Here is a 13,048-nt window from a genome sequence, read left to right on the forward strand (position 1 = left end):
ATTTAATTAGAAAATCAGACTGAGTTATTTTTGTGACTAGACGCAATAGTCTCCACTATTGTTATGACGTTTCGTATCAATGTTGATTCACATCAGAAGAGGCAAAGATTTATTGTTACAATTTCAATAGTTCGAATGCAGTACTTTCTAATTCTTGCGTATTGTGTACGACTCGCTGTAATAAATGCGGCAGGATTGGAACGAAATGGCTGTTTTTCTTTACCTTTATTGAGGAATGTTGTGTTGTGATTGAAAAGAACATCGACAAAAAGCTTGCAATTAGAATTAGTTACCGAATATGATACAAACGATGCTCAAAAGGAAAGTTTAGTGGGGGGGGGGGATCAAAATCTGCGAAGGGGGGTCCATATCCGTTAGCGGATTTGGACGGGGGGGAGGGTCCAAATTCGCTGTAACAACGACTTACCCGACAGCGATTGCGTTTGTCCTTGAGAACAAGGAGATTCTAGAAATCGAATTTATTTTCTTGTTTGTGATTTTATTTCGTTTTCGACTGTGGTTAGTTTTGAATTGCACACATTCACTTAATCAAGGTTCGAGCATTAAATGCAGACCAAACTTAAAAGCATGGATAGCTAATTCGACTGTGCTCTGTTCTGTTGTGAAGCACGCAGGAAGCGGCTAAAGCACGAAAGAAGTGTAGGGGGGAAACACGAGACGTGACAAGACGTAGTCGAGTAGTCTTTTCCCCAAGAATTACTTTCAATTTTCAAAACAAACTTTATTTCCAAAGCGAACAACAGTGTCGTCAGCATGCTCTTTACTCTCATAAAGCACGCTACAATAAGCCAATCAGAATCCCTGTTAAGGCCTATTTACACGGCACGACTTTGTCGCATGCGACAAGCTTACGACAGGCTTACGACATGACTTAAGAGTCGTAAGCGAGTTGTAGGTTTGATTTACACGAAACAATTCGTGTCGTAAGCCTGTCGTAAGCTTGTCGCATGCGACAAAGTCGTACCGTGTAAATAGGCCTTTAGAATGGTTCAAATAATCTGATTGGTTGTCAAAAATGTCAAACCATCAAAGTTCAAAAACCATCAAAGTTCATATTCTACAATAGTTTACAAACTAAAATAGTACGACATTTCGAATTTAACACTTTTGCCTGAAGTTTTTTAGTTTCTAATACAGAATCTGAAAGTGAAATGTTTAGTGAAATTCAGCCCAATGGCGGCTAACATGAAGAGAAGAAAACAAACTGTTCAAGGCGAGTGTTTTATGAATGAACGACAGCCGAATTCACCAGAACATGAAGATCGCTCGGAATGACAGCGCCGTAAACCTAGGCTGCAGTGACTGATGTGGCCTTCCACTCAACGCATCGGAAAGGTTATCAGAGCAAGCTCTTATTTTTCCACCCAAAGGCTAGGGTAGTCGATTTAGTTCCTGAGGCTTGCTCCACTACGATGACCGAAGATCGCCATGATGAGCTAGCCGCGATAGACCTCAGCACGATCGCAGTCGCTCTGACATCGTCATATTTAGTATGAATTTTAACAGTTATGTCAGGTTATATTTTTCATCATTCCTGTTTTTTTCTGTTTTGTTTTTAGACACGAAACTTTATATACTATACAAGTGTTAGCTGTGTTTGATTTTTATTACCGTAAACTTGCAATCTAACTGAGCGCGAAAACCTCTAAAACTCGGACTGTCCATTTTGTTTTGTCTTTGAGGATTTTTGTCTCTGCTCACGTTACAGTAACGTAAATTACTGCGCCTGGCATTTTTGAAAACCTTTGCTCGCTTGTTCCGAAATTTCACTTTCAATTAACGAGAGAAAAGCTAGAAAGAAGTCTCGGAAAAGGTCGGACATAATACAGTTTGGCAGATGGCGTCGCAGCTTTAGCTCAGTTCTATGCTCTATACTCTCATACAGCACGCTCTTTCAACCAATGACAGCACGCGTTATATCCAAAATTTATTATAATTCCTTTTATTTCTTGACTTCCAGATTTTTTCGTGTATGCTTGACACCCCTCTAAAGAAAGATAAACTGTTACTATGCGCATGCCTATCGTTTGATGACTACTCTTTATTTGTGAATGCAAATCATTATTTTCCTGATCAAAAGCTCAAATATGGTGATCACTTTTTATATTGACATATAAATACAGATACTCTTAATCACTTATTCTTTGTCGGATCTCAGCTCCCAGACTTTTCATTTGTTTCCTTGAAAACAGAGCTACCTTAAATAATTTGAAAAATAAGATGGCTCTGATCTGCATGTACTGTATTTCTTCGAACAACCCCCCTCACCCGGATAAGCGCCCTTTCCCTGGGCTAGCATATTAAACAACCACCCCCCTTCCCCTCCTCGAATAAGCGCCCTCCTCTTGCCTTACTTCCTTCCTTAGACTGTAGCGATGCAAGGAAAACCTGTTGCTATTGACACTTAATTTGTAACTTTTTAAACTTTACCTACAGCTTAATCAGAACAGGTTGATAGTTTGTTAATAAGAACCCCTTTTATTAAGCGCCTTCCTTCCGATGAGAAAGCGCCCAGAAATCGTAGCATGCTTATTGAAGTTTCAAATATATGAAAAAGGGGGTCATCGAGCAAACAAAGGTAAAAGTGAGGCTGTAGCGTTACTATGGTAACCATTTATGTCATGACAGAAAAAAAATTACCTTAAAACGTTACGAATAATTTGATAATCATATTTTGACACCATTTTAAAAGGAACGTGATAAGTGTGTTTGTATCGATTTTAGTTCTTAAGCTCTTTCCTCGTGCAAGACTGATTGCAAATTCATGAATTTTATTCTTTGAAAATGATTTATAATTCAAATGAGTTTTCCAACTTTCAATAATAAAACTAGGCAAGACATTGCTTTAGGTCAAGTTTTCACAGTGATTGTGAAGCACGACCTCTATCTAGGAATTGACGGATACTATGAAAACAAAATGTTGCTTACAGCTCCTTGTCAACGTTAAGATTCTAAACATATTTTGTATGGTATCGTCGGATTGAACTACTTGTGGTTCAAGCGATCTGGTACAAAACTGGACACATAAATTGACAAGGAATGTGATATGTTTTTACTCTTCTTATTTTATTATGAAAGGCAAACTCGTAATTTTAAGAACCAGATGTTTCTTACATCAAAATACAAGTCAGCTTCAATAGAAAAAATATTACTCCTGAGTAAATTTTGCTGCAAATTAAAGCCAAGTATTTCAAAGCATGGACTGCATTCGGTTGTAACCAGCCGAGAACACAAAACCATGTTTACACTGAATTTCTTCTTAATGGCTGTCCTTAACTACTCTGTTGTTCTTGCGTCGGATCTATTCTGTTGTTTATTAACGAAGCCTTTTGAAGAGAAGCCTTTTGCATTCTTGTTGTATATCTCTTTTGAAGAAAGCATAAGCTATAGGGTTTATTCCCGAGTTAATAACTTGTAGAGGTATTTTGTAATGAAAATCATTACCACATTTATGACCGATTAAAACTAAAAAACTACAACGCATCATTATTCCGTAACATGAGAGAAACACACACGTTATCAAAGCCACCCATTTTACCGCTGACGCCTTGTTTTGAGTTTTAGCTCTAGCGACCACATGATTAAAGCGCAATTGCTTAGCTAGAGTGCGATCTCTAGAGTAAATGACAAAAAAACATGGATGCAAGAAAAAAGATTAGAATTACGCACAACATTATCTCGAAAAGCAAAACCAAGTAGCCGAGCATAGTCCCGGCAAGATCGATTCCACTAAGTCTAATCGGCACTAAAGTAAGAGTGAGAAGAAAAGGAATTCCCCAAGATGTTACAACCATTTGAATGACTCGACGGTGCTTCATAAAAGTCAAGTATTTCAAAGGTTTCACGACAGCAACATAATGTTCCAGTACTAAACTAACCAAGTTTGTTCCAGAGGAGTAAAGAATGAACACCCTTACAAATGTCAGAATTAATCTCTCTTTTGAGCGTGGAACGCATTCGGTTGCAAGGCTGCAGAAAAAGCGTGAAGGAACAGCAAGTATCCCGACACCAAAATCAGCCACTGCTAAAGACACGATGAATGTGTTGGTTTGGTGCGAAGCTGACGTTTACTGCAGACGAGGAAGATGACAAATCCATTTACAACCATCGTGAGAATACTGAGGAACCAGCCGAGAACCCAAAACCACGTTTCCATTGAATTTCTTCTAAATGGCTGTCTAGGACTTTTCAATTTCTTTCTTCGGTCAAGCCAAGAGTGTTTTGAAAGGTTTTAAGGATGGAAAATGTAATTGTGTTTATATAGAGTTTTTAATCAACCATCTGGCCCAAACCAACCTACGTACAAGTTAATATGGCAATATATGCTGTTTAATTAAGTCATATTCAAGGCTGCAAACATCCATCACTCAACAACGTTCTTGTCAGACTCTTCGTGCTCGGAGTTCGACGTCTGTTTATTAGTTTTCAAGAAGAAGGAACCAATTGCAATCAGAAATTGATAACAAACGCGGAACTTCTTTTGACTTCATCTTCTAATGTGTTTTAATTAAAATAAAATTTACGGCAGTCCTTTTTTTAGACTATCAGTACAGCATAATAGTGCAAATAAGATGCGAATAAACGAAACTTAGCCAACAACAAATATTTCAAATAACAATGATTTCAAAAATATCGATCGGTCAGTGTTAAGCGTAAATCGCCCCCTTTTATTATCAAGTAAAAGACGTTTTCAACGAATAAAGAGGCCTCGAAGCACTGTTCTGTTGTAAAGCATTTCGGAAGCGGCGTTGTTTGTATTTTTACTCGCCATACGGGCTCGTCAAAATACGGCACAACTCGCAAAAATACTCAGCGATACTACACACCAAAAAGTCTAATAAGATGTATTTATCCAAAGCTTTCTCTGCGTCAGTTGCAACCAAATAACTCGTTTTCATACTCGTTTTAAAGGTCATCGTGTGCAAGACTTGTGGGTTACGTGAGTCACTTTTCTTTAAAAAATTGTTTGCTAAACACACAAGCAGAAATTAAAAGCATTTCACAAAGACTTATTGAGAATACGTAATGTTATAAAATTTCCTGAAGGCGTTTGCCTTTGACAATCTCTCTTGACATACGACCGATGGATTACATGACTTGAATACTTGTCAAGTATTTCATTTTAAGTCGCACGAAGATCTTCCTTAACGAGCATCTCTAAGATAAGTTCTCATGTAGTAAAAAAGTGTTGGAAATGTTATATCATTGTTACCTACGCTACCAAATGTGAAAAAATTTTCCAAATGAAAACGGGGAAATTATAAGTATATATATCAATGAATCTTATATCGGTATTGACTATTTAAGGTGATGATCAGTTCCCCGCTAAATTAAACACAGCTCATGGGGAAGTTGCACATATGTAAATCGACTGTCGTTGACGAAAAGTCAGGCAATTCAGGAATTTTTTTTCAAGCATTTATCGTTTCAAAGTTATCACGTAATTCAACAACAAGAGCTTAATACTCTAAAACATTGAAGAGAACATACATTGAAAAACACAGCAAAATTGAGGAGAAAAACCATCAAAGTTCACATTCTACGATAGTTTACTAAGTAAAATAGTTTGGCAAGTCGAATTTAACACTTTTGCCTAAAGTTTTTAAGTCTCTAATACAGAATCTCGAAGTGAAATGTTCAGTGAAATTCAGCCGAATTATGGCTTATAAAAACACGCGAGTTTTTTCCACATGACAAGGTAGAAAACAAGCTGTTCAAGGCGAGTGTTTTTTGAATGAAAGACAGCCGAATTCACCGGAACATGAAGATCGCTCGTGATGACAGCGCCGCAAAACTCGGCTGCAGTGACTGATGTGAATTGCTAATCAAACGTATTGGAAATGATATCAGAGCAAGCTCTTATTTTTTTACTCGAAGGGCGGCCGATGTAGTTTCTGAGGCTTGCTTTACTGTGATGACCGGAGATCGCCATGATGAGCGAGCCGCGATGAACTTAGCATGATCATATTCGCTCAGACACCGTTATGATTAGTATGAATTTAACATTTACGCCAGTTTGGTTATTTTTTCATCATTTCTGTTTTGTTCTGTTTTGTTTTTGAACACTGAACTTTATATACTATACGAGTGTTAGCTGTGTTTGATTTTTATTACCGTACGTAAGCTTGCAATTTAACTGAGCGTGAAAATCTTTAAAACTCGGAATGTTTATTTTGCTTTTCCTTTGAGGATTTTCGTATCTGCTCACGTTTTAATAACGTAAATTACGGGGCCTGGTATGTTTACAAACCTTTGTTTGATTCTTCTGTTGCTACTTGCCGGCTCGCTTCAGTTCCGAAATTTCACTTTCAATTATCGGGAAAAAGCTGAAAAGAAGTCCCGGAAAAGGTCGAACATAGTACAATTGGCAGATGGCGTGACAGCTTTAGCTCAGTTCTATGCTCTATACTCTCACAGAGCACGCTCTTTCAACCAATGACAGCGCGCGTTATATCCGAACTTTATTATAATGTCAGTTAGACTCAATGCACTCGAGCATGCGATGACCATCGTCGGCTATTTGTGTTTGCTCTTCGCGATAATCTTGTGCCTAATGCTAATCTTTTTTCTTACATCCATATTTCTAGTTCGATCTGAACTCTAGGGATCGCTCTGTAGCCAGGCAATTTAATTTTTATCATCGGATCCTTAAAGTTCAAACTCAGAACAAATCAGCTGTAAAATGGGTGATTTTGGTAACGTGTGTGTTTCTATTGTGTTACGGAATATTCTTGCGTTGTAGTTTATTATTTTTAGCTGGTCATAAATGTAGTAACGATTTTCATTGCAAAATAACTCAACAAGTTATTAACTCCGGCCTATACCGTAAAGTTTATGCTTTCTTCAAAAGAGATATAAAGCAATGATGCGGAAGGCTTCTCTTCAAAAGGCATCGTTATTTAAAAACAGAGTAGTTCCGACGCAAGAAAAACATCAGCTGATGCATATACTTAAAACTTTCCTAAATCCTGAGGACTTCCGGTTCAGAATCTATTCGTGACATGTTAATTCTTATCTAAACTGCTGCTTGGTTAAAAAGCTTCCGATGAAACAAAGATAAGTCACCTGTTTAGGAGAAGTAGTGTTGATATGACATATGTCTAAAATATTTAAGACCACATATTGTTTATTTTGAGGCCGTAGTTTACTGGAGAAAATGTTTTTCTCAAATTAATCATTTAGTCTGGCATGTATTTTAGTCCTAGAAACACGTGGTTCTTATAACTATGAGCTTGTGTTGTATATTTTAAAGACATAGAGTAAAAAAAAATCATCTTCTCCTCAATTTTGCTGTGTTTTTCAATGTATGTTCTCTTCAATGTTTTAGAGTATTAAGCTCTTGTTGTTGAATTACGTAATAAGTTTGAAACGATAAATACTAAAAAAAAAAATTCCTGAATTGCCTGACTTTTCGTCAACGACAGTCGATTTGCATAAGTGCAACTTCCTCATGAGCTGTGTTTAATTAAGCGGGGAACTGATCATCACCTTAAATAGTCAATATCGATATAAGATTCATTGATATATATACTTACAATTTCCCCGTTTTAATTCGGAAAATTTTTTCACATTTGGTAGCGTAGGTAACAATGATATAACATTTCCAACACTTTCTTATTACATGAGAACTTATCTTAGAGATGCTCGTTAAGGAAGATCTTCGTGCGACTTAAAATGAAATACTTGACAAGTATTCAAGTCATGTAATCCATCGGTCGTATGTCAAGAGAGATTGTCAAAGGCAAACGCCTTCAGGAAATTTTATAACATTACGTATTCTCGATAAGTCTTTGTGAAATGCTTTTAATTTCTGCTTGTGTGTTTAGCAAACAATTTTTTTAAAGAAAAGTGACTCACGTAACCCACAAGTCTTGCACACGATGACCTTTAAAACGAGTATGAAAACGAGTTATTTGGTTGCAACTGACGCAGAGAAAGCTTTGGATAAATACATCTTATTAGACTTTTTGGTGTGTAGTATCGCTGAGTATTTTTGCGAGTTGTGCCGTATTTTGACGAACCCGTCTGGCGAGTAAAAATACAAACAACGCCGCTTCTGAAATGCTTTACAACAGAACAGTGCTTCGAGGCCTCTTTATTCGTTGAAAACGTCTTTTACTTGATAATAAAAGGGGGCAATTTACGCTTAACACTGACCGATCGATAATTTTGAAATTATTGTTATTTGAAATATTTGTTGTTGGCTAAGTTTCGTTAATTCGCATCTTATTTGCACTATTATGCTGTACTGATAGTCTAAAAAAAAGGACTGCCGTAAATTTTATTTTAATTAAAACACATTAGAAGATGAAGTCAAAAGAAGTTCCGCGTTTGTTATCAATTTCTGATTGCAATTGGTTCCTTCTTCTTGAAAACTAATAAACAGACGTCGAACTCCGCGCACGAAGCGTCTGACAAGAACGTTGTTGAGTGATGGATGTTTGCAGCCTTGAATATGACTTAATTAAACAACATATATTGCCATATTAACTTGTACGTGAGTTAGATGGGACCAGATGGTTAATTAAAAACTCTATATAAACACAATTACATTTTTCATCCTTAAAACCTTTCAAAACACTCTTGGCTTGACCGAAGAAAGAAATTGAAAAGTCCTAGACAGCCATTTAGAAGAAATTCAATGGAAACGTGGTTTTGGGTTCTCGGCTGGTTCCTCAGTATTCTCACGATGGTTGTAAATGGATTTGTCATCTTCCTCGTGTGCAGTAAACGTCAGCTTCGCGCCAAAACCAACACATTCATCGTGTCTTTAGCAGTGGCTGATTTTGGTGTCGGGATACTTGCTGTTCCTTTACTCTTTTTCTGCAGCCCTGCAACAGAATGCACTCCACGCTCAAAAGAGGGATTAATTGTGACATATGCAAGGCTATTCATTCTTTACAGCTCTGGAACCAACTTGGTTAGTTTAGTATTGGAACGTTATGTTGCTGTTGTGAAACCTTTGAAATACTTGACTTTTATGAAGCGCCGTCGAGTCATTCAAATGGTCCTAACGTCTTGGGGAATTCCTTCTCTTTTCAGTTTTACTCTATTGTCAATTGGACTCATTGCAATCGATCTTGCCAGGACTCTCAGCGGCTACTTGTGTTTGATTTTCGAGGTAATCTTGTGCCTAATTCTAATCTTTTTTCTTGCATCCATGTTTTTCGTTATTTACTCTAGAGATCGCACTCTAGCTAAGCAATTGCGCTTTAATCATGTGGTCGCTAGAGCTAAAACTCAAAACAAGGCGTCAGCGGTAAAATGGGTGGCTTTGATAACGTGTGTGTTTCTCTCATGTTACGGAATAATGATGCGTTGTAGTTATTTAGTTTTAACCGGTCATAAATGTAATGATTTTCATTACAAAATACCTCTACAAGTTATTAACTCGGGAATAAACCCTATAGCTTATGCTTTCTTCAAAAGAGATATACAACAAGAATGCAAAAGGCTTCTCTTCAAAAGGCTTCGTTAATAAACAACAGAATAGATCCGACGCAAGAACAACAGAGTAGTTAAGGACAGCCATTAAGAAGAAATTCAGTGTAAACATGGTTTTGTGTTCTAGGCTGGTTACAACCGAATGCACTCCTTGCTTTGAAATACTTGGCTTTAATTTGCAGCAAAATTTACTCTGGAGTAATATTTTTTCAATTGAAGCTGACTTGTATTTTGATGTAAGAAACATCTGGTTCTTAAAATTACAAGTTTGCCTTGCATAATAAAATAAGAAGAGTAAAAACATATCACATTCCTTGTCGATTGATGTGTCCAGTTTTGTACCAGATCGCTTGAACCACATATAGTTCAATCCGACGATACCATACAAAATATGTTTAGAATCTTAATGCTGACAAGGAGCTGTAAGCAACATTTTGTTTTCATAGTATCCGTCAGTTCCTTGATAGAGGTCGTGCTTCGGGGACTTTCGACCCTCAACAATCCCTGTGAAAACTTGACCTAGAGCAATGTCTTGCTTAGTTTTATTATTGATCTATTAACGAACATTTTGCGAGGCAACCTTTCGCGGGGCAATCGTCATGTTTTTAGTATCGCTTATGACCATTGTAGCCGTCTGTATCGTCCAGCCTCCTCTTTCTCCCCCTATCGGGGGATAAATGATGACCGGTCTCTTAGAGTCAATTTTTTTTACGAAATTACAAGGGAATCGAAAAAAAAAATCGCGATTCTAGGGAGTTCGAGCGAGCTGATAGTTAAAATGAGACAATTTGGAATTTAGCTGTGGCTGTTCGCAAGGCTGCTGTTCGAGCGCTGTTTCCGAGTCTAATTTGAATCTAGACAACGATTTCAATAACTGAAGAGTTATCTACAAGCAATAGTTGTGGTATTTCCACGGTTGCCGCGAAATTTTTTACCTCTTTATTAGAGTCTACTAAGTCTTAAAAAAGCCAACTATTGCTCACGATCGCACAAAAATAACCGAAAAGCTTGTCGTTAGTATTCAGCCCGTCGCTCAAAGTTGGAAAACTCATTTGAATTACGAATCATTTTCAAAGAATAAAATTCATGAATTTGCAATCAGTCTTGCACGAGGAAAGAGCTTAAGAACTAAAATCGATACAAACACACTTATCACGTTCCTTTTAAAATGGTTTCAAAATATGATTATCAAATTATTCGTAACGTTTTAAGGTAATTTTTTTCTGTCATGACATAAATGGTTACCATAGTAACGCTACAGCCTCACTTTTATCTTTGTTTGCTCGATGACCCCCTTTTTCATATATATAAAATTGCAATAAGCATGCTACGATTTCTGGGCGCTTTCTCATCGGAAGGAAGGCGCTTAATAAAAGGGGTTCTTATTAACAAACTATCAACCTGTTCTGATTAAGCTGTAGGTAAAGTTTAAAAAGTTACAAATTAAGTGTCGATAGCAACAGGTTTTCCTTGCATCCTTACTCTCTAAGGAAGGAAGTAAGGCAAGAGGAGGGCGCTTATTTGAGGAGGGGGAGGGGGGTGGTTGTTTAATATGTTGGCCCAGGGAAAGGGCGCTTATCCGGGTGAGGGGGGTTGTTCGAAGAAATACAGTACATGCAGATCAGAGCCATCTTATTTTTCAGATTATTTAAGGTAGCTCTGTTTTCAAGGAAACAAATGAAAAGTCTGGGAGCTGAGATCCGACAAAGAATAAGTGATTAAGAGTATCTGTATTTATATGTCAATATAAAAAGTGATCACCATATTTGAGCGTTTTGATCAGGAAAATAATGATTTACATTCACAAATAAAGAGTAGTCATCAAACGATAGGCATGCGCATAGTAACAGTTTATTTTTCTTTAGAGGGGTGTCAAGCATACACGAAAAAATCTGGAAGTCAAGAAATAAAAGGAATTATAATAAATTTTGGATAAAACGCGTGCTGTCATTGGTTGAAAGAGCGTGCTCTATGAGAGTATGGAGCATAGAGCTGAGCTAAAGCTGTCACGCCATCTGCCAAACTGTATTATGTCCGACCTTTTCCGGGACTTCTTTCTAGCTTTTCTCTCGTCAATTGAAAGTGAAATTTCGGAACAAGAGAGCAAAGGTTTTCAAAAATGCCAGGCGCAGTAATTTACGTTACTGTAACGTGAGCAGAGACAAAAATCCTCAAAGACAAAACAAAATGGACAGTCCGAGTTTTAGAGGTTTTCGCGCTCAGTTAGATTGCAAGTTTACGGTAATAAAAATCAAACACAGCTAACACTTGTATAGTATATAAAGTTTCGTGTCTAAAAACAAAACAGAAAAAAACAGGAATGATGAAAAATATAACCTGACATAACTGTTAAAATTCATACTAAATATGACGATGTCAGAGCGACTGCGATCGTGCTGAGGTCTATCGCGGCTAGCTCATCATGGCGATCTTCGGTCATCGTAGTGGAGCAAGCCTCAGGAACTAAATCGACTACCCTAGCCTTTGGGTGGAAAAATAAGAGCTTGCTCTGATAACCTTTCCGATGCGTTGAGTGGAAGGCCCCATCAGTCACTGCAGCCTAGGTTTACGGCGCTGTCATTCCGAGCGATCTTCATGTTCTGGTGAATTCGGCTGTCGTTCATTCATAAAACACTCGCTTTGAACAGTTTGTTTTCTTCTCTTCATGTTTGCCGCCATTGGGCCGAATTTCACTAAACATTTCACTTTCAGATTCTGTATTAGAAACTAAAAAACTTCAGGCAAAAGTGTTAAATTCGAAATGTCGTACTATTTTAGTTTGTAAACTATTGCAGAATATGAACTTTGATGGTTTTTTAATTTTGATGGTTTGACATTTTTGACAACCAATCAGATTATTTGAACCATTCTAACAGGGATTCTGATTGGCTTATTGTAGCGTGCTTTATGAGAGTAAAGAGCATGCTGACGACACTGTTGTTCGCTTTGGAAATAAAGTTTGTTTTGAAAATTGAAAGTAATTCTTGGGGAAAAGACTACTCGACTACGTCTCGTCACGTCTCGTGTTTCCCCCCTACACTTCTTTCGTGCTTTAGCCGCTTCCTGCGTGCTTTACAACAGAACAGAGCACAGCCGAATTAAGTATCCATGCTTTTAAGTTTGGTCTGCATTGAACGCTCGAACCTTGATTAAGTGAATGTGTGCAATTCAAAACTAACCACAGTCGAAAACGAAATAAAATCACAAACAAGAAAATAAATTCGATTTCTAGAATCTCCTTGTTCTCAAGGACAAACGCAATCGCTGTCGGGTAAGCCGTTGTTACAGCGGATTTGGACCCTCCCCCCCGTCCAAATCCGCTAACGGATATGGACCCCCCATCGCAGATTTTGACCCCCCCCCCCCCCACTAAACTTTCCTTTTGAGCATCGTTTGTATTATATTCGGTAACTAATTCTAATTGCAAGCTTTTTGTCGATGTTCTTTTCAATCACAACACAACATTCCTCAATAAAGGGGTAAAGAAAAACAGCCATTTCGTTCCAATCCTGCCGCATTTATTACAGCGAGTCGTACATAATACGCAAGAATTAGAAAGTACTGCATTCGAACTATTGAAATT

The 13,048-nt window shown here is 37.6% G+C and overlaps 1 protein-coding gene across 1 annotated transcript; it reads left to right on the forward strand.

Annotated features, from left to right (window-relative positions):
* Positions 1 to 8,662: 8,662 nt before the first annotated feature.
* LOC149045922 (adenosine receptor A2b-like) lies at positions 8,663 to 9,648 on the forward strand. Its single transcript, XM_089206674.1, has one exon. The coding sequence runs from the start codon at positions 8,663 to 8,665 to the stop codon at positions 9,497 to 9,499; it is 837 nt and encodes a 278-aa protein (XP_089062800.1). The 3' UTR covers positions 9,500 to 9,648.
* Positions 9,649 to 13,048: the final 3,400 nt, after the last annotated feature.

Source organism: Pocillopora damicornis, chromosome 5 (genome assembly GCF_964200805.1).
Source record: "Pocillopora damicornis chromosome 5, jaPocDami1.2, whole genome shotgun sequence".
NCBI classification, from domain to species: domain Eukaryota; kingdom Metazoa; phylum Cnidaria; class Anthozoa; order Scleractinia; family Pocilloporidae; genus Pocillopora; species Pocillopora damicornis.

Excerpts from the sequence above, each read along its gene's own strand:
- LOC149045922 (XM_089206674.1), top strand. The coding sequence starts at position 8,663 with ATGGAAACGTGGTTTTGGGTTCTCGGCTGGTTCCTCAGTATTCTCACG.